This window comes from Doryrhamphus excisus, chromosome 4 (genome assembly GCF_030265055.1).
Source record: "Doryrhamphus excisus isolate RoL2022-K1 chromosome 4, RoL_Dexc_1.0, whole genome shotgun sequence".
Classification (NCBI taxonomy): domain Eukaryota; kingdom Metazoa; phylum Chordata; class Actinopteri; order Syngnathiformes; family Syngnathidae; genus Doryrhamphus; species Doryrhamphus excisus.
In genome coordinates this window covers 5,383,263-5,407,946 of record NC_080469.1, presented here as the reverse complement: position 1 = coordinate 5,407,946, position 24,684 = coordinate 5,383,263, and the positions used below count along the sequence as shown (strand labels likewise).

At 40.8% G+C, this 24,684-nt stretch overlaps 1 protein-coding gene across 5 annotated transcripts; it reads left to right on the top strand.

Annotated features, from left to right (window-relative positions):
• Positions 1 to 1,719: 1,719 nt before the first annotated feature.
• On the top strand, positions 1,720 to 24,609 carry si:ch73-138n13.1 (calponin homology domain-containing protein DDB_G0272472). Of its 5 annotated transcripts, none has more exons than XM_058070982.1 (13): positions 1,720 to 1,838; positions 3,042 to 3,135; positions 4,941 to 6,137; positions 6,240 to 6,339; positions 7,401 to 10,496; positions 11,072 to 11,197; positions 20,106 to 20,224; positions 20,705 to 20,873; positions 20,962 to 21,124; positions 22,100 to 22,233; positions 22,318 to 22,454; positions 23,184 to 23,259; positions 23,349 to 24,609. In XM_058070982.1, exons 3-12 carry the CDS (start codon positions 4,942 to 4,944, stop codon positions 23,257 to 23,259), a joined length of 5,316 nt encoding a protein of 1,771 aa, XP_057926965.1. In that variant the 5' UTR covers positions 1,720 to 1,838; positions 3,042 to 3,135; position 4,941; the 3' UTR covers positions 23,349 to 24,609. The 5 variants fall into 5 exon arrangements, with proteins under 5 accessions (XP_057926965.1, XP_057926964.1, XP_057926962.1 ...); XM_058070981.1 differs by having other exon boundaries at positions 4,927 to 6,137; XM_058070979.1 differs by having other exon boundaries at positions 1,764 to 1,951.
• Positions 24,610 to 24,684: the final 75 nt, after the last annotated feature.

Here is a 24,684-nt window from a genome sequence, read left to right as displayed (position 1 = left end):
GTGGTCCTTCACACCTTCTAATGTTTTTCCAAGTATCACCAGGTTTTAAGGAGAGGGCAGGCTTACCCCCAGGATAGCTAATGAAGTTATTTCAGTCAGTTTTCTCAATCAAATACCAGCATGTTTACAGTATTAACATAAATTCACATATTGTTATAGTGCTGTTATACCATTTTTTCATACCAGGTCCATATGTACTGTAACTGTTAAATAAAAAAAACACTTGTTTTTCACAAAGTAAGGCAAATACTGTACACCATAAAAAAACATGGTTAAAATTGCGGGTTGAGTTTGTGTACACTCCTGCTTAAACATTTTAACAGCAGTTGAAAAATATAAATGTACATTTTGCACTGTTGGATCTTAAGGAGGTTCTGAATCAGCTTCTAAATCCAAAAAAAGGGAATCCGACAAATGTGTGCAATTGCAAATTCGAGGTTTAACACCATAACTAAAAAAAAAAACAGAAATCCCAAAATACTAGTAAAATGTTCAAAAAAAAGGGACTCAATAGTTGCACCATTCTTATTTATCACCTCAAAAATTGGGTTTGGCATACTTGACGCCAGTGTTTCCAGGAGGTGAAGAGGGTGAAAGTGAAAGTGATGTCCATTGTTGACAACTTAATGTACAACTCAAATGTTCTCAGTTGAGTTTAGTTCAGGGATACATACAGGATGGTCCAAAAGAGTGACGTTATTCCTCTGGAAGATGTCCTTTATCATTACCACACGGAATGCGGACCGGTAGTCACAAAGAATGACCCCGGCAAAAATCTCCATATGGCCATCTGACATTGACACCCCTGCACAAACTGATGCTCCATTCTACCGTTGAAGGAAGAAGCACTCCAGATAATGATGGCGCCTCCTCCACTGTTACTTTCCAATGTTAATTTTGTGGCATTGAAGGAAACGAGACCTTTGAAGGTTTTTTTTTTGTATACTTTGGGCATGGATCGTGTCATGTCTATATGGGCAGCCAATCAGATCATTTGTGACATGGCTTTTTGTTGCATAACCTTAAATCTTAGTTTAAACTGTTTTTACTGTGTCCAACTTCAGCAACAATGGCATGCTGCGAGAGGCCTTGCTTATGCAGCTCAACAATCCATCAATTAAAATGACATGAAATCCATATTTCTGCCCATATTTGACAAGGCTTTTAAACTGTTTCAGTTAAATGGTTGTTTGCTTATTTCAAACATTGTCTCACTCCAATTTATTATTTTGTATTTTGAAGCTCTACTTAGGACCTCCTTTGATCCAACAACACAAAATGTCGATTCTTGCAATTTTTCAATTGGTCTCAACATTTTCATCAGCAGTGTGTCTATTCATGCTGTTCTAGTTGGCTCTGTGTGAGTCAAAGGTGCATACGCTCTGCGGGCACCGGTGCAAACAAAGTCGCAGGGAAAACGTGTACTGGATTTTATGTGAAGAGTAAAATATTGAATAACCAATGTTCTCTCTCTATCGTTCATTATAGTGAAAAGAAACTTTAAAAAATAATATTTTAGAGACATGTCATATTTATTTATTCATTTAAACTCACATTCTATCTACTTTGTTGAATTTGCACAATAATTCAGCTTCAACCCTAAACGACGCCACTGTTCAGCAGACAATTTGGATACATTTAAGTTACGCACCTTCAAGTACGTTTGCTATACTTTTGTTTTGAAAATATTACCCGTCATATTATTTTGAAAACCGGAACGTGTAATGTAATGCCGCTAACTAATCAGCAGCCAGTCGGTGTGTGTCGTCCTGCCTGTCAACAACACTGCAACCTGAGACAGGATAGCAGCCTCTTGGCTAGCTAAGTCAACCTGCTAAGTAAGCTGCTCTGCTAAACACCTACTGTTACAATTTATTATACTATCTAGTACTATCATGTAACTACTCTATAAAGTTTGGATTGGGCCAAAGGAAGGACGGACTTGAGTTAGGTAAGTTGCCTTGTGGTTCGCATCCAAAAGCGAAAGACAGGTTGAGTCAGTGTTTCCATTTTGATTAGTTTGCCTTGTCTTGAGTTGTTAGCGGTCGGTTGCTAACAAGCGAGCTCAATATGCGTTTACTTGGCCAACTAATCCAACCTGAATATTTAGTCTTTGCATCCTCCTTTTAAAACGTGCGCACACTGTATCTATGTTACTTTAAACGGACTCCTACTTCAGAACAGGCTAACGGACTTTTGCTAATCCGGACCAGGTTCTGGTCCACCATCGTGTTTAGACGAGCAGTACGGGGGAGATTTAGCACTTGTTGATTTTCAAGACCATTAAAGAAATTTATCGATTTAAAAAGAATGCAAATTGCTAGAATGGATCGAATGCTGTTTAAATCTGTGTTAAAGCAAAAGCGCATGATATACTGTAATAAATGTTTTATTTACATAATTTTTTATTGATTTGTGTGGTTGCAATTGCGGAAAATAAGGGACCATAAAATAATTACTATCGTTTGCTGGTTTTTGTAATGGGAATTAACATGTCTGCAAAACACAAAAAAAGGTGTGACTTGTGATTACAACAAAACTACTTTGAAGCTGAAATTTTTATAAGCATTTGCCAGCACTTGCTTGAGAGTGTAATGATTTGAATGTTGCACAAACCCCCCCATGTTAGACTCACACAAGCAAATGTTTTGCATTCCACTGTGGCTAAAATGTTTCCTGTTTTGATTTTGTGTCGTACATTAATTTATTTTTAAAGACTGAAAATGGAGAACAGACGATTGGGCAGATGAGCTTGTATAAAATCAGCATTCGGCTCATTAGTTTTCTTGTGTATTTTTTTTATGTCTGGATGTGTGCCATTAGCTTAGATGTAAGGTTGTGCCTGATTGCCGAAGTCTGCGCCAGTGTCAACACAACTGCATTGGCGTGAAAGCTGTCATAAGATAACAAACCAGACATTGTCATCAAATTCATGGATTGGAGTCGCTACAGCCCAAATCACAGCAGTCGGAAATGTTTGTCTTACTCAGATAAAACCTCTGTGTTACTTTCTGACTTACCGGTAGGTGTGCTTCTCTTAGGCTACTTCAACACCTTCCTCCTGTGTGATATGACATCGCTGCTTGCTCATTACATAAGTCAGACTTCTACAGAAAACGGTTGATATCTGATCAGGTAAAATATCTTTCTTGTAATATTTTGCTGTTGGGCTTTTCCCAGATCAAACTTTGTTGTGAGTTTTTTCTGCACAGAAACATTGAATACGTCATCCAATACTCTCAAAGGTCAAACAGGGAAGGGCTTGGGTTATCTTTGATTGTACTTTTTTTTTTCTCACACACAAACACACCTTGCTATGTTGTATAGCACAGTTTATTATTGTAGTGTTGGAGACGTAATTGTCATGTTCTGCTTTAAAGAAACTTCCAATTGTCTTTCTTCTGACTTTCTTAATAGAAATCAGTGTAGATGACATAATTGTATACTTTGCATAATTGAGCATGATGCATGTGCATGTAATTGTAATTGACACTGTTGAAGACCAAAAGTGAGTAAAAAAAATCCCATGAAAAACCCATAAAAAAAACAAAACATGAAAAGTAAGTAAATATGTTTCAAAATACAAATTAACTGTCCTTTGACACTTAATTTTGTTGTTAAAGGGGACCTATTATGCTTATTTTGTTCAATTTTCTGGACTCCTAGAGCAGCTACGCATGATAACCTGCACTGAAAGCGTTCTAGAGCTTCCAGACTCTGCACCTTTTCCTGCCCAGTTGAGCGGATAGTCCAGTTTGTATTGGCCCATGTTCACAAAACTGTTGGCCGGGAATCAGAAACTCCACCCACTTCTGCCTGATGTTTGCCACATTAGGAAAGCTACTTCCTTTTTTTTTTTACTTTACCATCGTCCCTTGCTACATTACGGTTCGAGCATCACTCCATCATTTTATCATGTTTTAAAAAAAAAATGAATTAACTGACACACGATTGCTGTTTCATGGTTGACTATGGCCTATTACTAGTCACACAAAATAGGTTGAAATAGGCAAGCTCAGTATTGTGGTCCTTATGCGTCAGTAAAGTTACATTGCTGAGATATGACAATACATTAGATTACCTTTACACTGCATGTATTAGGCCATGGCATGTTCTGCATGATTTGGTGGGGGAAAAAGTTCTCCCCACATTCTGTCTGGAAGTGTTCCTTCTTCCCCACTCCATTAGAAAAACATTCTTTGCCCGTTAGCTCCACCGTAATTCACACATCGCGGCCATGTCTGTAACCAATCACCCGCGATAATCAAGGGACAACTGCATACGAATGTTAATATGTTATATAACAAAAGAAAATCAGTACTTAATTTTTTGAGTATAAAGTGGTCCTAAATGCGATCACTCTGATCACTATGAATGGAAAATGACTATGATAGCATTTGTAGAGTCTGCTCATTGAAAGTTAAGTTTAGGACCCATGAAGCGGTTTAATTGTCATTGTAAATATTGTCAACTCAATTAAAAAAAAAATTCTTAATGAGTTCATGTAAAGTCAATATCTGTATTACAAGTAAATGCATTTATTTAAAACTTGAATATTATATACATATATATGAATAACATTATATATTATATTTTGTTTTAGCCACAGGTGCATCAATACAAAGAGCCTGTACAATTTTCTTACCATGAAAATTATCTCAAAAGTAAGACAAATATCATTGTCTCCGATTGAATAATAGCACCTGTGCTTACTCATTCGTGCACACGTCTGTTTTATTGTTGTAGAGTGATCAATTACCTTGAGTAAATGCTGTACATTGCATTTCTCACTCTCATGGCACTCCCAATACAAAGTCCACAGTAATGGCTTGATAGAGTCTGGTTGTAAGGCTTATATTTCATGTTGGCATACTGCACATATTATGGTAGTTTTAATATTTCACTAAGAGCAATGTTTTTCTTTAGGTGCTGTTGAGCAGAATGGCTGCACAGGTGGAGGTACAGAGCGGGGACGTTGGGAGGACAGTGACAGGAGGAACACTTCACTTGAGTCCTCTGACTGACTCAAGTAATACAAGTTCATCAATCAGTCAGTCTCATATAATCACTCCAGAAGCTAAAAAACCTGTCCCTGGCCCCAAACCGCGTCTTAACCCAAAGCCGTTCACCCTGGAGAAGCAACCCACTATGAAGCCTGTACCTGCCCCAAAGCCTCACCCCAAACCAAGGCCAGTATCCACTCACCTTGTTGGATACAAACCAGACATTCCATGCAGTCCAAAACCACAGCACCCAGTTGCCATCGTCAAGCCAAGTTCTGTGTCAACCAGCCCTGGTCATCCTACCTCAACCTCATTTAAAACATCCACTAAGGTGAATACTGGGCAAACAACCAAGCCGGTTGCCCCCCCATTTAAACCAGCCCCTCCTCTTGACATTGTAGACAACATTAAACTCACTCCTCCGTTGCCGCCAGAGAGACCGAAACCTAAGAACCAGAAAACACCGATGCAGAGTGGGGCATCCATTGCAAGAGCCAAGTCATTGGGGTTTCTTAATCACATTGACAAAGAGGAGGAAAAAAGTCCATTAGAGGCAGTTGTCCCACCACGACCCAAACCCCGTGGTTCCAAGCCTAGACCTGTGTCAGCTGTTTTCCTTCACAATCTTGAGACACCACTTCCTGCTCCTCGCTTGGTTTCATCTGATCAGACACCCAAGTTTGAGACAGTGGGTCTGCCATTACATCGTAAACTGATCAAACCCAACAATCAGGAAAGCCCTACGAAAGAGGAAGCATTTCCACAAAGGCCACAGCAGCAGACAAACACTACCTTGAGGCATAATAGTGATGTTGAAGAAAGCCTAGTGGCCTCAGACGAGAAGACCAACAAAAATGAAGACAAAATAAATGTAAAAGTGACTGAAGAGGATCATCGAGGGGTTAGCGTCAAGTCACGGATTAATCTCCTTATTGAATCATCTTCCACTCCTGAGACAGTCTCTGCCGGACAAACATCGGATATTCCTTCTCAAGTGCAGAGAGTCCCTGTTTCTGAACCACAAGTGGGTGTTAAACAGCGCATCAAGCAGCTAACAGATGATATGCCAACTCAGAGTCCTGTTTTGAAACCAGCACTGAAGTTCCGCACCCTGCCCTCGGACCTCACCAAAAAGTAAGAACTGCTAGTATTGCCTTGGTTTGCTTTTGATGCATGTCTTTGTCCATGAGTTCCATTGTCATCCATGGCTTTTGTTGTGTAATCTGTGTTCATCAGGTTTTCGTCTGAGAAGTTATCTGACTTTGGCGGTGTTTCCCTCATTGAGGAAACAGAATATCATGACATCAGAAAAGATCCTCAAAGGAAGGTAAGAGCGGTACGGATCTCTTTTTTTTTACATTTGTTTCAGTTGGTCTTTGTCAACAGTTGCAGTGAAGAAAGCCTTGATAGCTGGCAAAAGATAAAGCACAGAAAAAGACAATGATTAACAGATTAATAATGAAAACCAAGGCACTATTGTAGGGGTCTCAAACTCAATTTACCTGGGGGCCACCGGAGCTAGGTTCTGGGTGAAGCCGGGCCGCATCAGGTTTAAAAAAAAAAAAACCCAAAACGCATTTATTAAAAACTGGAAAAAAAAATCAATAAAAAAAACATCTTCAATGCTTTTGCTTCTGCTATACCCTAGACTTTTTCAGTACTTTGGTTCCAGTTTTCCACACCAAAATATCTGATAAAACATTCCACTGTTGTCAAATATCTTAATTTTTATATTTCTATACACAAAATAAGATAAAAAAAGAAATAAACAAATTAAGAATAAAGGCAATAAATCAATCAATCAGTAATAAATAAGTAAAATAATAATAAAACAGCAAATAAGAAAAACATAAGAAACCACATACAGTTGGTAGAGAAATTTTTTTTTCAGATTCAAATGTACAGTATTAACAGTTATTTAACCTTTAACATGCACATTAATGAAACTTAATAATTTTACCCAATTAGCAAGTTAGCATTGTACTCAGTTCCATCTGGGAGCAGCATCGTAACTTTAACAACATGTTTGATGAGATGCTTTATCTTGACGTGTATTTTGCGTTTTATTCCAAATCATTTTCTGCATTTATTTGTACCCAGCGTCATAAGCCTTTAGCTTCATTGCTAATCCAAAGCAAAACAGGGCGGGTTAACAGGGTAGGGTAACAGTATGGGCGGGGCAAAATCATGTTAATTGTGTCCGGTGTGCACACAGCTTTAAGCTGTCATTTCAACATTAAACTTTGGTATCAAGGTAGGGGCCTCAAACTAGTGTCTCACGGGCCGCATTTGGCCCGCGGGCTGCAAGTTTGAGACCCCTGCACTACTGTATACAGTTAGTTGCAGGCTTGCCAATTGTCACTATATCCCTGATGATATGATTCTGATTTGATTTAGATTGAAGCTGCAACAGTCAACACCAGTTACAAAAAGGATTTGTTGGATTTCCAGGATCAGCTCAAACGGAACAGCTCAATGACAGAAAGTCCAGCGACAGAAGAGCCATTTAGTCCTACCATCAAACAAAGCAGTCCCAGTGTTGAAGTGCAAACAGTGCGAGCGTCCATATTTGATAATATTGTTGAGCGATCCAGTGTGCTGATGGTGGATAAAGATAAACAATTGGCCAAGGACCCTGACTCACTCAATAGCCCATCTTTGAGGAGAGGAAGCAGTGAAGATGGAGGTACTCTAGTGACTGCCACGTATAAAGATTCTCTATTTCCAAGTTCCCTGCGAGTGAACCACGCCATGGCCACTGTGAAAGCAGTAGGAGAGAGCAGAGCAGTCAGTGAGAGCATCCCATCTGGTCAGCGCGAGGACAAGGCCATGACCTTACACTCCAGACGCTCTGAGGGAAACAGGATGATGACGGCGAAAACTGGTTTAATTCAAGGAGAGCCCGCTTCGACAATGGCATTAGAGCAGCAGCCTCGATACTTGCGAATAAGGTCCTTGCAGAAATGGGCAAGCCCAGAGCCAGGTGTGGAGAATGAGACACTAAAGCAGTCACCTAAGGAGAAAGAAATTGATTTGAGTAAAGACAGACAAAGAGAAGCAGAGCAAGAGGAAACAGCTGCAGCTCCTAAACGCTTGAAAACACTGCAGGGAGATGAAAAGTCAAAACCCAAGGCAACTTATTTTGCTTTGACAGGACAAATACAGGGATCTATGTCTCCTTTAGAGGTAGGCACTGACATTACAAGTTCAGCAATACTTTATGATGATTTTTCAATAGGTTCTGGACAGGGAAGCTCTCAAGGTAAGGTTTCTGCCATTAAGAGGAATCTGTCATTAAATGAAACATTTGGAAAAAAGCATCAGGACAAAAATGTGGACGCAGGGATGATAAGTCACATTTCACCCAGGCAGATAGCACCAGCAATGGATGTGCAAACAGCCGAGAAAATGCCAGAAGTAAAAAGAGGACCAAAAAATGATAAGATAAACGAGCTTGAGAGGGAAAAACAGAGACAGATAGAAATTGAAAATCAAGCCATTTTACAATTTTCACAAATGAAGGAAAGGGAGATACAAAGAGAATTTGAAAGACAGAAAGCGTTAGAAAGGGAGAAACAAAGTGCCCTGGCACAACAGAGACAGCTTAAACAGCTCAGAGAATTGGAGTTTGAAAAACAGAGACAACTGCAGCTTGAGAAAGAAAAATCGAGACGGCAGGATCAGGAGAGGCAAAGAGAGCTAGAAAAGCAGAAACAACAAGAAATTGAAAGGCAGAGAGAGCAAGAACTAGAGAGACAACGTGAACAAATGAGGCTGAAGGAGCAGGAAAAGGAGCGACAGCGAGAACTTGAGAGGCAGCAAGAACTAATGAAGCTCAAGCAACTGGAAAAGGAGAGGCAAAAAGAAGCTGAGAGACAAAGAGAAATGGAGAGGCAGCAAGAACAGATGAGGCTAAGGGAGCAGGAAGTGGAGAGACAGCGACAACTTGAGAGGCAGCAAGAACTGATGAGGTTTAGGGAGCAAGAAAAGGAGAGACAGCAAGAACTGGCTCGGCAGCAAGAGCTGATGTGGTTGAGAGAGCAGGAGACTGTTAGACAGAGAGAACTTGAGAGACAGCGAGAACTTGAGAGACAGCGAGAACTGATCCGGCTGAAGGAGCAAGAGAAACAGGTAGAACTTCAGAGACAGCAAGAACAACTGAGGCAAAGGGAGCATGAAATGGAGAGACAGCGAGAACTGATGAGGCAGAGAGAACTGGAAAAGGAGAGATGGCGAGAGCTTGACAGACAGCGAGAGCAGGAAAAACAGAGGCAGCTCGAACTGGAACAGGAGAGGAGCCGTGAATGGGAGCGACAGAGACAATGGGAGGAAGAGATGCAAAGAGAGCTCGATAAGGAGACGCGTCTAATGGAAATGCAAAGGAATAAGCAGAGAATGGAGGACCTGGAGAAAATGAAAGAGATAGAGGCAGAAAAGCTCTCAGACTTTGAAAAACAGAAGCAAAAAGAAAAGGAACGACAGCAACTTGAAAAGCAGCGACTCAAAGAGAAGATGGACAGAGAGAAAGATAAAATCAAACAAATGGCTTTAGAACAGGAAATATTGAGACTGAAAGAGATTGATAAAGAAAGGGAAAAACAACAAATTGAGAGGGAGCACGAGGAAGACATTGAGAGGGAAAAGATTAAAGAGCTGGAAAGACAAAAAGACTTGAGAAAGGAGAAGCTTCGGAGGGAAGCGGAGCGAATTAAAGAGATAGAGCGAATACAATTAATGGAGTTTGAAATGCTAAATCGAACAGAGATGGACAGCTGGCATCCAGACATTGAAGAACACAAACTAAGGGAGGCTATGGAAAAGGCTGAGGCGGAGAAAATGAGACAAGTTGTTAAACTTCAAGAAGCAGAGAGACAGAGACTCAAGGAGAAGCAAAGGAAAGAAGAACAAGAGAAGATGAGGTTGGAACAAACCCCGCTAAGGCCCAAAGTGGTGGATTTGGACGCTGTGCTCAGAACTCCCACCTCTCATCACACTGACCCAGCATTACGATGGAAGGAGCCCTCTCCCAGACCCCAAACACATAAACCTGCTGTTTTTGACATAGACTGCTCCAGTCAAGATCTACTGCCTGTTGCCAGTATTCAGGAAGTTGATTCCAACTTACTACGGCCTGCGCCTGAAAGAGATATCACCTGGAAGGTACCACCACGGATGTCTGATTTTACAAGCCCAGTGTGGACAGTATCCACACAAGACCCCTGGGAACTACAGCCTAGCCAGATGTCTCACCCCACCAAAGTCAGCCCAGATCATGGACCTAATAGGAAGGAGCAACAGTTTCTTGCCTCACAGAACCAATGGCCCCATAGGCAAGGCCAACCACTTTACATGGACCCTTTTGCCCAAAGAGAGGCAACAACTGGTGGAGTCTCAAGCAGTGCTCATGTTGATCAGGTCTGGTTGCCCAGAGAACTGAAATCCCAAGACAACAGGGAAAAGGTCTGGAACCACAGGAGATCACAGGGATCACAGGTAAATGGAAGGGATCTGTAGTGATTCATTTCATGGAAAAAAAAATTGCATTATGCAGAATTCTTTTGCCTGTTTGAGCAAATACAAAGTTACTGTGTAAGCATGCGGTCTTCCTACTTATTGTTCCTGAGCCACATGTGCTAGCAACTCTTATTTTCTGTCATACCACTGTACATACAGTAGAAGCCTTGAAAGGGTCATCGACTGAGTGACCCCGGGCTCACACTGAATCCGTCACGGCCCCGGTCATGATCCAGTCCGGCTTGCCGCAAGTGCCACTCACACTGACTCCATTAGACGCAAGCGACAAGCTCTGCTCCGGCTGAGGAAAACCCCAGTTTGACCAGAGAGGGCCCCCTGTTGTGTCGTACGGCCGCTGAAAATGGAGCTGCACCGTACAGAGCTAGTGTGAGGCTGCAACAGGCATTTCGGTCTTGCGGAACGCTTCCGGCGGCCGCAACGGATTCGGTGTGAGCCCGGGGTGACACCTGTATAGGATAAATAATCTTTTACATGTGATACAGGGGTATAATGGTGTGAATACATAATGACTTCTAACACGTTTCCCGTTATAGGAACTGAATCGGAAGCGTTCACGCAGTATGTCACGCCGATCTGCCCCTTCTAGTGGTGCACTAGAGGGTAGTATCTACAGGATAAGGAGTCGTAGTGCTCACAGAGAACAGGACCATCCCAGCTGGGTACGTAAAGCTCACTAAAGTTTGATATTAATAGCTGTAAGTATTTTCCAGGAAAGAAATAATGCAAAAATACAGGTCTGATCAGATGTTTCCATATACTCATCTTTTAGGCACTTAATGATTTATTTGAATCATTCTTATTCTTGGGGTGAATGGTTATACAACATACAGGAATTGGCTGCACAAATTGGAATTATTTGGAATTTGCTCTAATTTACACAAGGTCAGATTATTTATACAGGCGCAAATATAATGTGTCTATACACCCCCACTCATATTTACTTAAATGTCTCTTTGGAAGTTTCACTATCATCAGAGCTTCTGGATGTTTGACACGTCATCTTGGCAGAATTGGTCGAAATATTTTACTGTTGTTTGCTGTTGGTTGGTTTCCTGGCACTGACCCGGCTTTTAATTATTGTCCACAAATGTTCAATAGGGTTGAGGTGGAGTCTTAGGGAAAGCTGTTCAATTTGTTGTGTGTTTGGCATCATTAGCCTGTTGGAACACCCGATTGTGTCCATATTCCAGCCGCCGAGCTGTTGCTTGGCAGTGGGTACAGTGCTTTTAGGCTTGAAAGACTCACATGGTCCCCTCCAAGCATCTTGTTATTATGGCCAAATAGCACAATCTTTCTCATTACCTTTGCCCAGCTTACATCGTGCCGTCAGGAAGTGGTGGCCAAAAACTTTCATAGGGCCTGAAATCCACTAATTGTTAGCATGCCGTGAGAAGCCTGAGAGTATGGATCAGGGAAAGCAGTGACACGAGAGGGCTTAATGCTCGTGTGCCCTGCTGAAAAGATGGTTTCCGTTCAGTAGTCCTTCCAGTCAATACTAACCCCACTATAATAAAATTTTATTACATTCATAATATGGTGACATTTGCCTTTCCTTCATTTGCAAATACCCACCTACTTTAAATGTATTATTGGCAGAACTCACACAAACTCACTGAGCATAAGACCGCTACCACCATCTAGTGGTACTGCGCTGTGTTGGACTATTGCATATCCAGGCAAAATACTGAAAGGGAAATAAAGCTACTTAGGGGGAGTGTCCTCCGAGTCACACAGATGATGTCATGGTTGTGTGCTGACATCATGATGTTGAAAGGAAGCTGGTGAGTAAGACTGAGATGAGCAGAGCAAAGATGGGCACAGGGCTGAGAGCTGTGTTGTATTTATGGTCATGTTGCTTAAGCCCACACTATGTCTGGGTAAGTAACAACGCTTTCTATTTTTCTATGAGAGCTGCACTCAATAATTGTGTATATGATCAATTATGTTCTTCAGCGACTCATCATGTCCTTTGTTTTTGGTCTCTGGTTGAGTGTCCGCCTCGCGACTACTGCACAGCGAATGATATCCTCTCGAGAGGAATTGATGAACATCTCTGAGCCACAACTGGTATGGACAATGCAAAGTAGCTTACTCTAGCAACATTCCCTATGGATATGTATATTTGAGTATTTCAAAAACAAAGCAAATATAAAAATAATATACAGGTTAACTTTGTTTTCTGCTATTTGCAACAGAAAAGAATACTGTACTATTGCTGACGCTGATATCTTTTCTTCGCATTTGAAATGTTAACTGTGTGCTATACAGTAAGATTGAGTTACCTTCTACTCAGTTGTCAGTACTTCTGTTACTTTACTGGAACTGCTGCAGGTTTATAAATACTATGGCTGCAAGTAACGATTATTTTCTCTCTTAATGTGAAGGTTGTTTTGTCAATGAATCCGGTATTGGTTAGGCCAACATCCGCAACATATTAAAAAGTCAAGGTCAAATCTGACTGGGTGTGATAAAATTGTTTTGTGTAAAAGACACAAAGATATTAGGTCTGCTTTCATTGATGACTAAGTAAAATGTAAAAATATTCACATTTGAGAGGCTGAAATCAGATGATATTTACATTTTTTTAATAGAATACCAACAGACTTGTCAATTAAATCATTAATAATCAATTAATTAATCATCAATTAGTTGTTGCCGCTCTAATAAATGCTGCTCCACTAATATTAGGAGTAGAAGTCATCATGATGGCGCTCTCTCATTGTTTAGACAAGACCTAAACAAGGGAATAATAAGCATATATTTTGTCATGCTTATTCATATTGTACTATAGGACCTTTTTAAATACAACATCATGACCACGTTTTACAATCTGCAACATTAATGTCATCATCCATCACTGTGAGTCTATGGATGTGACAGTCATTTTCATGAGAAAATACTTCATGTGAGGTAGTTGTGCTTTTTAGCTGTACAGAACAGGTAATTTTACTCTGCTGTTTCCCTGAATGAGGGCATACTATTTGCACAGTGATACAGCATTTTAGCTCCTCTGTCTCAGTTTACTGTAATATGAACTCTGTAAAGTGCTTATGGAGTGGATTTATTTTAGTGTTTCTTTTCCACAGCATGTGTAAAAACAAGTGAGCGTTTCTTGGCAACACTGTCATACCTAATCGGTTGACACAATCACTTGTAATAGCTACTTTTCATTCTCTTGCATGTTTCATCACGCTATGTTTCTTTTGCTTAGCGTGATCACACAATCTGTGGGTTGGTCACATACAGTACTGTATCATCATGACTTTGGATTCTGCGCTGGTTAACACGACCACCTCTTTGCCAAGTATCTATATTTGTTCCATATCCCTTCTTCTGCGGCTGTGACACTTAAGTGTTCTTGCTCTGCAATCAAAACGGGCCTGAGCAACAGCACCGCAGAACATATGTTCCCCTCCCCACTCCCTCCTGTTGGAAATCAGGGCCCTCCCATTCTTGCTCTCGCTCTCTCCGACTCCCTCTCTCCACCCAGTTTCTCCTTGACGGTGAGTCCTATACTGCTGGATAGCGGAAGCAGCACAGCTGACGCATTTTTTCCCCTACCTGTCTGTACCTGCAGATTTAAGCAAGGAGACATTTTCTCTTTTTTCCCCTCACCGACTGTGGATTTGACTTTCCCAATGCGTCCCTTGTTCCAGCCAGTGGATACTCTCCTGATTTCTTGATGGAATACAAATCATCACTACAGCTTTTCTTCTTGCACCATTTCTCCTTTTTGACAGAAGACAGCCTTGTATAGTCAGCTTGCTTGGGACATTAACCTTTTGTTTTTTTTTCTTTTTACCCTTTTAACTTTTACCCTTTGGACTTGTTCAGGAAGAAGGCCAAGCACATCACTCCTGGAAGAAGTGTCTGTTTGGCTCCAATTAAGGCTGGGGTTTAGACAGAGGGGAATACACCTGCTTATTTGGCAAGAGAGCTGTTAAAAATCTATTACACTCAGTATGTGTTAGCTCAGTCAGCATATTGCGAGAATAGAAAACTTTTTCATCACATACACTTGAGCAGTAGTAGTAGCATTTAAAGGCAAATGAATATCGCAGAGTTTGTTGGTAAACAGCATAGCATTTAGTGCTGTACTAAAAGTAAGCGTTAGCTGTACAGCCGCATTACATAACCTTTACATGTCCAGACAGTGGTTTTATAGCCATACCATAGCACACATATCTTGTGTGCATCGAAATAGACATTATAAATGTCACAATTTACTGGCTGACAGCCAGGAGCCTTGACAGAGATGAGATGAAACATAGTCCTTGTGGCTCCTCTGGGACGGCACTCCAGAGAAGACCTTAACAAGTGAAAACAACCAGAGTCTCGATCCTGTTCCAGTCAGACTGACTGGTGTTAAACTTAATGCAGTACTTTAAGCATCAGAGAGCACCATAGGACCGGATGGGCAGTTTTTCTCCCTCACCTTCTGCACTGCTGCAGTATTGACCCTGCAGCCTAGTGAAAAGGACAACGTGCCTGGATTGGAGCATATCAATCATATGCCACACTCTTAATGATTCCTTGCTGCTTTGAAATGTCTTAGCTCAGCTCGGAGACGTTTGTGACACAGCTGGTTTTTGCGAGGACTGAGCTGAGATGGAGTATCTAGGGGACAAGCTATCAGTGGCGCACTCTCAAGTGTCAGGATGGGTAGGAAATGTTCGTCGCTCCTTTCATGGGGCACTCGGCTTATTTTCCAGTTCAGTGGAGAGAGGAGGCCGGGAAGACGACAGGACCGGACACTTCAATAGAACAAACTCTTTGCGCTCGTTAGCATCCCGGAGCAGGGAGTCCATTCGTAGATTTTCACTGCGCAGCCAGCAACGTCTGTCCTTACGCCGGCGCACCGCACCCAACACCCCCACATCTGTAAGAAAGCAGCCTGAATTGTGATTATTTTACTCAAATGTATATGTGTTTTCTAATGTTTATGCAGGAATTTCACCCTTTGCACTGATCATGCTGCCTCTTAACCTCTGTTTCCTTTTATCACTATTCCCTTTCTATATATTGTGCGTAAATGTTTCTGTGTTTTCCCTTTTTCTTGAGTTATGCTTTTAAAAATGATATATACAGCATGCCAAAATGCCTACTAGGTTCCCCTTTATCTTAGTTGTGTACCTTACCAAGACAATTCTACGCTTCCAACTATGTGGGAACTGTTTGGGGAAGGCCCTTTTCTGTTCCAAGAAAGTGTGGCTAAAATCTGTACAGAAAAGTGCCTGCAAGGGGTGGCTACTCCACATTTTCTGATAGTTTCATTTCCTGGAGGTCAAACCTCATCTGTGCTCGTTGGAAAATACAGATTTAGATTTCCATGTATGGACACATTGCAGTAGTGATCCTCCTATCTTTAGGTAACACCTGTTTGCTGTACAGCCCTTGTTGAGTCAGAAGTGCTAAAGATAAGCAATGTTTTCATGACGTCTTTTTGGCTCTAAGTCATGTCAACAGATCTTTTAGTCTCGTAGATGTGCTTGTAGTTGTCTGGGGACCAGTGGTCTTTGTTCCTTGTATGGCTTTCAGGATAGCTTAAAGAGATGGAACGGTGCCCAGGAAGTCAGTATATGGTGCAAACAGTTGCGAGAGGGAGGTGAGAGGTTATGATTGGTTACTTATTTGCCAGATTTAGATAACCTATTACCCCAAAGCCCAGGAAGAATCTATTAATTTGTGTGCCGAATCAAGGATATTTCCTACCTTTTTGCTACTACAGTCAACTTGCATTGTGGCCAGTTGGGTCTGGCTGCTCACCAGCTGTAGTATAAAATGTGTGGTGTGTGATTCTCCTGATTTAGTGAATGAGTAAGACGAACATGTTTAACCTTGTTCGGCCTCAGCAAACTAGTTTCTATTTCCGTATGAAACTCTCTTGAAGAAAATATATCAGAAAGCCTTATATGTCTGCTCCTTCTTTTGGGCCATTTTTGTCACAAAGCACAAGCCGTTTTGTAACTGATATTTGTTTTTGTAATCTAGTAATTCCTAACTAGTGTACTATCCAAATTGACCTTTCAAAGTATCGTGTATGTCTTTCCTTGACATTACACTCTTGTAATGGGGGCTGTGAATCATATATATATATATATATATATATATATATAAAGCCAAATCTTTATAGTTAGAACATGTAGCACAACAGTTTAAATGTAAAAAAAAATAAACCCCAGACTATGAGTAATGTGAATAATCCTTTAAATCTTTCTTTACTGAGCCCCCTTAGCATTCAGCTGATTGCAAATCCGAACCTTTCTAAGCTAAATTCTTAAGCCAAGTCAGATTTTTACATTCTTTTATGCTTATTTTTTTTACTAGACATGGGTGTGAACGGTTGTTTGTCTATATGTGCCCTGTGATTGGCTGTGATGGTGTACAAGACAGCTGGGATAGGCTGTGAGGATAAGCGGTATAGAAGATGAATGGATGGATTTTTGAATGTACATTAATATAATGAAAATCCGCATGTAGCAAGGGTCATGACATTATATAATTCAGTTGTTTTCAACTGAGTTAATATTTATTATTTATTTATATGGTATATTATTATATGTAGACATTAAGTCATATTTATTTATGATTTTTCACAAGTTCAAGCGGAGCATTCCTACTCTATTTGAGCAGTAGTGCCATTCTATGAGTCTGTTGTTGTGAATAATCTTTTGCTTATTTTATATGGCTACATTAGCAGCCCTGGCGAACCCCCCCCCCCCCCCCCCCCACCCCCAACCACACACACACAAACCATACATATTGTATATACAATATTTGTCACCATACAGTATGTGTATGCAGACATTAGTTGTGGTATTTTGATTGAATTGATGATTAATTTCAAGACTGTTGTTTTTTCTTTTAATAAGCACATAATATACGGATACAATGGGTGTTCCCAATTGGCCTTTATACTGGAGGGAGCAATTGTCTGGTGTCATGGGGCCCTGCATGAGTATCACACATTAATCAGTGCATTACCAAGTTGAAGTTTCCAACGTTTTATTCCAACCGCTTCCTCTGCAGACTGTCAGTCAAGACTGTTCAATGATCAGCCCGCTCTCCTTCAACATTCTATTCATCCGCTCTTTGTTATGTTGTTTCCCCCGACACACCCTTCCCGTCGTCAAGGGGAAGTTGGCTATTGCTAATGTTATTAAGAAAAAGCCTTCCGACGGCTATAAATCGACACTTGCAGACCTGTGGGCTTGCTTACTTTTCCATGCATGTTCAACCGTGTGCGATAGACATTCTAACAGTCTCAATCATAAAAAGATACATGCAACAACCATTGCAGAAGGCCTCACATTTGATGGGGGGTTATCAACCTGAAACACTATATATATATATATTTTTTTTTAATGACTGTTTAATGGGCACTTCAACCAAAATGTCACAAATCCAACAATGCAGAAACACTTGTTAGCTCTCCAGAATTCATTGTTAAATTTTCACGTCACACAAGATGTCAACATATAGCCTCACAAGAGCTCAGTTCAGTGAGTTAAGGATTTCCTATTTCTAGGTTACCTATTGCTAGGTTAATTGACGACTCCAAATTGTCCAAATTGAATGTGAGTGTGGTGTGAATAGTTGTTTGTCTACATGTGCCTTGTGATTGGCTGGCAACCAGTCCAGGGTGTACCCCGTCTCTCGCCAGACAGCTGGGATAGGCTCCAGCATGCCCACGACCCTCGTGAGCATAATGTTAAAAATTGAATGAATGAATTGTGTTATTTTGAAATAAAAATACATTACTGAACAATTCATATTCACATTCATATTACTCTAAAACAGGCCATCCTGAACCTAGTAAATTAAATTTTAGTCACTTTAGTCTTTTTTTTCCCATTCACTCATTTTCTACCGCTTATCCTCACAAGGGTCATGGGCGTGCTGAAGCCTATCCCAGCTGTCTTTGGGCGACAGGCGGGGTACACACTGAGATCGGTTGCCAGCCAATCATAGGGCACATATAGACAAACAACTATTCACACTCACATTCATACCTATGGACAATTTGGAGTCGCCAATTAACCTAGCATGTTTTTGGAATGTGGGAGGAAGCCGGAGTGCCTGGAGAAAACCCATGCATGCATGTGGAGACTCCACACACAGATGCCCAAGGGTGGAATCGAACTTGGGTCTGTGTGGCCTGCGCGCTAACCACAGAGCACCGTTCAACCCTTTTTTTTCTTTTTTTTTTACATTAATGTATTATGAACACATATACGGCTTTTCAGTTTGGCTTCATAGTTCACATTTTTTCCATTAATGCATAATAGATGATGCACTGACACATCAGTAGATGTTATGGACCTCTTATGGATACTCCTATCTGGGTGTTCCTTTAATTTAGTGGCAGACATACGTGTAGGACAGGAATGCATAATAAACAAGGTCTGCTTTTAATTTTTTTTTGTTATTGGCGCTTTGACAACGGTGATAGCAGTGTAAGAAAGGCAAGAGGGTGATGATGTAATACCAAGGTCTCCATCTGGAACTGAGGATAGCAATTATATGGAACACTTGCAATGATGCCCTATACTGGGCCTCTTGACTCACTCATGAAACTTGGCAAAGTCTTGGAATGTTTTAAATGTTGCACTTTGTTGTTAAACCAAATCTAAAGGTAAACATGTTGCTGCTCTTTAAAGTGGGACAGTGAAGACGACACAAGAGAAATCTGTCTTCTCTCAGAACGTGCCAAGTTAAAGGAAGGGTTCTTCACATCCTGAGTGAAAAAAAAAACTCTTTGTTTTGAGGAAACTTTAATATCAATCCTTGGAGTCAACTTTTTCAAAGTGACCTCTAGCTTATTGTTGTTGTCTTCCTGTTACTTTGTACTTCCTGTTTATTGTAATTGCATTTGTGCATGATACAAATTTGACCTTGTTTTTTTTTGTTTCTGTTTTCCTACTCACTCAGTTACTGTCCCGCTACTGTTCCCTTTTTCCTCTTAAAATGTCCTTAGAATAAGTATGCACTGTACAGTTCCTGTTCAATAGTACTGCTTTCATGGTACAAGCATGGTGGTAATTAAGAGGCAGGTATATCATGTTTCCCTGTCCAGCCCTGAGGCAAAATGTGAGGACAGAAGGATTTCCTATTGTGTTTTGCTATATAGGGCAGGTTTATCAGTTCATGCACAGGCACGCCTCTTTGGGCTCTGTGTGGTTTTGAGACAGTATGTCCTCTGTACCAGCCTCATTAAAAGAGACATGGTTCAGTAGCCAGCAAACACACACTTTAGCGGCCTACCAAGCCACCCATCGGCACCCATCTTTTCCCCCTGTCCAGTTCTGCCTCCATAAACCAGTCCATGTGTTGTATCTGCCTTTTATTTGCATCATAGGCTCTTCAGTAGGTACATGTTAATGATGATAAACAAGAACTATCATACGTCTACACGACCCTCACTAGCACTTCACCTTGGCATCATCCTATCTTAACAAAGTTGAAGTGGTAAGATGTCATTGAGACCACATTGTACTTTTTTTTGCTGTTAAATCGTTTAACGATCGCCACTTTGACTAATGCAATGTCTAACTCTTTTGCCTCCAGGTGCAACAGAAACCAAGTGTCAGTGGTGAGGAGGAGGAGGTGAAGGACTCTGAAACTCCAGTCGGTGAGACTGATAGTCAATATGGGACCTGGGAGACAGGACTACATACTGATGACAGGTAAACACCAATGACACTTCTTATAGGCACGCATGAAACATTGATTAAATAATTCAAATCCAATGTCCTGATTTGACACAAACAAGGAATTTATCATTTGTTTTACTGTGCTTGTGCATGTAGAGGCCAGGAAGTAAAAAACAAAACAATGCATTAATGAAATAAATTGTAGAGAACACTAAAAAGCACAGCATGGTGAGATCCAAACTAAAGTGTGACAATGACAGCATGCAAGACAGCCGATAAACAGGAAAAGCATATTTAGAGAGGGGTTGTAATGGAGGATAAAGTGCTTCTTGGTATTCTAATCATTACTGACCTCCTGTGGTCAGAGAAGAATATCACTACTGTGCTTGGACACACCTACATTCCATCTGAATGAGTTGACAAATAGATCTCATCGACATGATAAAATAATTCATACTGCCAAGAATCAGCTTCAAGTATGTTTGTTTTCTTCTTCTTCTTATCCTTTTCCAGCCAAACCTCCGCCACTCCCAACTCGGAAAGCAACCTCAGCCCTTCTCCAAGGAATGCAACTCATTCTTCGCTCCTGCAAAGTCAACACGTCTCGCAGTTGGATGCAGACGTCTTTGACGGCCTGCATCCTTCCCCTTCCTCTGAGAGCCAGCCACTCTCATTCCCTGATGTTAGTACCATGTGCATTAGCCATATGTTTTTCAACAAGGTCCACAAAATGGAACACTTTTGCTAATTCTCTGATGTATCTATCCAAGGCCCCAACCACCCTGTTAGACAACAGCGCCCTCCGCTCCAGAGTCCAGCTGGGGAAAAAACGTGCTCCCAGGACGCGGCCTTCCAGAGCTGCTCGTCAGAGCACTACCCACGTTGCGGGAGAGGGAGAAGCTTCTGACAACTGGATCTACCAAGACTCCACAGGTTTGTGTTTGTTGAAGAGATGGATAAAGTCAGAGTACAGTTGAACCTCGTAACTGTTGTCATAATAAAACTTTTATTACGCCTGCAGGCAATTTTAGGTAACATTTCAACGGGATTAACTGTGTGAAATTAATTAATCACTTTTAATATTAAAATTAAAAAAACAAACACTTTAATCTTAACTTTAATGCTTAAGGCTGAAGATAACAAAAACAATGATTACTGGAGTCTTTATGATTTAAATATGTAACCTACAATGCACAGGAGGTATACAAACCAGTTCCATTCCTATACGACACATCAGTTTAGTGTAAGTCAAAACCTACACTCACACTGTACACACAACACATGAATGACATATTTAACAGTAATTAAAAACATGAAACAAAAAACTTAAATGAAACGGTAATAAAAAAGATAAAGTCATCACTTTCCACTGACTCAGGACTTAATTCCATTGAAAGATCTGATCCTGGGTGTGCTTCATCTGGGGTTCTGATACCCTGAGGGCTTGTGGTGAGCATCCTGCCACTGGGCTTCACTCGATTGATTTCTTGCTTCTCAGGAAGTCGTGGTCAATGCGAGGTCCCTTGATGTGCTCCTTTAGACACTTTCTTCTCCCCTGATGGATTCCTTTTTCAGATGTTTTTTTTTCCCAGCCGCAGATGCAGCTTTGTAACTTGTGTCCCGCCATTGCTGTTACGTGTACGGTGCTGATAATCTAATTCGTCGTCAGACTCAATCTTGTATATCATCTCGTGATGATCATCGTGATGTATTGTCTCCTGTCTTGATAGTCCCTACTTTTAGGACATATTTCAAGGAGTCCATGGGGTGTTTTGTGGTTACACTTTCTAATACAACACATATCATAATATCTATTATTAATGCTGTCAATTCTCAATTCTCTCTCATTGGTCTCAATGTTAAGAGCATTCTCCTCACATACAGGATGTTATTGTGTTTCCCTGACAGAGGAGAAGGTTGAGAATAAGATGGACGAAGCAGACCCAAAGGAGCAGGGAAGAGCAGCAGAAGCTGGTGCTGCTGTTGCTTCTCAATCCCAGAGGATTGCCTTGTTCCCTGGGGTTGACCCCGTTGCTTTAAAGGTCAGAGAGAATTTCCACTGTTTGAACTCACACCTCAGTCAGCCTTCTCTGACCCACAATGGCTCCTTCTAAATATGCTGCTAGGTCCAGTTAAAGAAGAGGAGTGACTCCGACAATCAAACAGACGCACCTTCTCCTTTGTTGCCCTCCCGCTCCCCCAAGTCACCCTTCCTGCCTCGGGCTGCTCGGGTACTGCCCCCAGCTGGTGGCAAAGAAAATGGGTATGTGAAACAAAACATTTTCTTACATACATCGTGTATGTAATGTCATGTCAAACATTAGTAGACCACACCTGTTTCTTTACTGTATTTGTTTACTTGCCTGATACAACTAAAGGTACATTTGTTTGATATCTAACAACTTCCATGGTTTTCTTGTTTTTTGCCAAAAGTGCTTATATTCTTATACATTATATGTAACAAAACATTATATTCCCCCAAAAATTACTCTCCTGAGCTATTTTTGTTGTCATTGTTGTATTTGTCCAAACAACTGTACCTCTAGTTGTACCAGGCATTAAAACAAACAAGAAACTGAAGCAACAAAGTGGTCTAATTATTTTTTTCATGACTGTATATAGTTTTTAAAATGTTATGACAGACCACCTCAAAAAACGGAATTTACTTTTCCAGGTTTTTACTGAATTAGACAGCAATAATGTGTGCAAGAATAAAGGATGTGTGGTTTTAGGAAATGATCACAGGCACAGGCACAAGGAATGTGCTATATACAGTAATTGAAACAAGCAATAATTTTTAGCTGTTGTTTACAAGTGCTAGCTACCCCAGCAGCAACATTCAACCTCCTTGACATGTTTTTCAATCAAGCACAAAACAGACCAAAAATGCGACAAACATGCCAGCATGCTTGGCGGGGGAAAAGAGTTATATACTATTTTATATTTAGAATAGCATGCACGACTGTTTACGTCTTTCTATCACGTGTTTTAGTGAGGAGGAATCACCCACCTGGTTGAAAGAGCTCAAGTCTAAGAAGCGCTTCAGTCAGCACGAGAACGAGAACTAAGTAAGCTGAGATGAGAGACTGTTATTTTGCTCATTTAACAACCCAAATGTATTTTGGCGTCCATTTTGACAAGTGATTCTCTCTTCAAGGTTGCCTTCTGAGATGGATCCATAAGAAACTGAGGCCTTAATGTTCGACTCAGAGAGTAGGAGGGTGGAATCTGCTGCTGATGTATAGATTTTTTTTTTCTCATTCCTTTTGGTTCTCTTACTGTCTGGGTTGATCATGCATGGTGCCTTTTTTTAGAGGATCTATAAAACAACAACAGCAAAAAAAAGCAAACACACCCAGCTGCTCTGCTTATAGGGGAGTGACCTCTTGAGAACACTTTGATCGGGACCAGAAGAATTGGGGGGTAGTAGTGAAGGGGATTCATTTCCTGTCAGGAAATGGTTAACTTGAGGGACCACTGCACAATTCACAGCATGCTGGATAGCCAGCTAGTACAATACAATACAGAATGTTTATACTGAGTTTCCTTACTAGACTAATATGTACACGTCAGTGGTGGTATGTGTGTTGTCTTCATGTTCTCAGTCATTGATGGGAGTCACACAAGCATTGCCATAGGACAACATTTCAGACAGTAATGGTTCCTTGTTGAACTTTGAAAGCTGCTGACCACATCATTAGTTGGGATGTATATCATGTAAGTAATCATGAGATGTTATATTTTGTATGCTTTCACAATGATAACGAGTTTTGGGGAGTTTTTATTTCTCAATATTGAGGGTCTTTTTTTTTTTTTAAATATGTATTTTTCCTTTATGGTAGATGGATGGGGACTTTTGGCTAAGTGACTTTGCATCTTGAACACTCCTTAACAGCACAAATGCGGCATTAATCATGTCTTCTCCCTCTTTTCGCACCATAAAAGCCATACAGCACCTTACTGTTGTCACACACTCCCATCGTGCTCTGGCAATGTGCCACCCTCCCCTCATGTGCAACAAGTGCATGATGCACAATCTTCGCTGCCCAGAGTCAAGGGGATGATTTTGACTCACACAACTTTATCGCCTCGATTGTTAAATGACTCCATAATACATGTGTGTCTGCCTCATCATGTTTGCCATTGACCCATCCCCCACCTGAGCTTCTCTAAAGCACTTTGTCACTTGATGCACAACAGCACTGACCCTCGTTTTGGTCTCCTGTATGCGGGTGAGAATTAGAATATTCATACAAAGAAAGAATGACTGTGTGGATTATCCCTGTTTTTTTTTTTGTACATGTGTAAAATACATTTGAGGGTTTCATTTTTGTAATTTCTTTTGTTCATTTTTTGGTGTTGTTCTGGCCTGTGTCCTAAAGTGAATCAATTCTTAATAAAAAATCTATTTGACTTGCCCTGATGTGTCATCTTGCATTGATATATCGCAGATGTGTGTCAATATCTTTTTTTTACTAAAAACGCAAATATAA

Bases quoted from the DNA above. Each gene is read 5' to 3' on its own strand.
- si:ch73-138n13.1 (XM_058070982.1), top strand. From the start codon at position 4,942: ATGGCTGCACAGGTGGAGGTACAGAGCGGGGACGTTGGGAGGACAGTG. The intron at 6,138-6,239 runs GTAAGAACTGCT...TGTGTTCATCAG, and splicing joins CCCTCGGACCTCACCAAAAA to GTTTTCGTCTGAGAAGTTAT. The intron at 6,340-7,400 runs GTACGGATCTCT...GATTTGATTTAG, and splicing joins CTCAAAGGAAGGTAAGAGCG to ATTGAAGCTGCAACAGTCAA.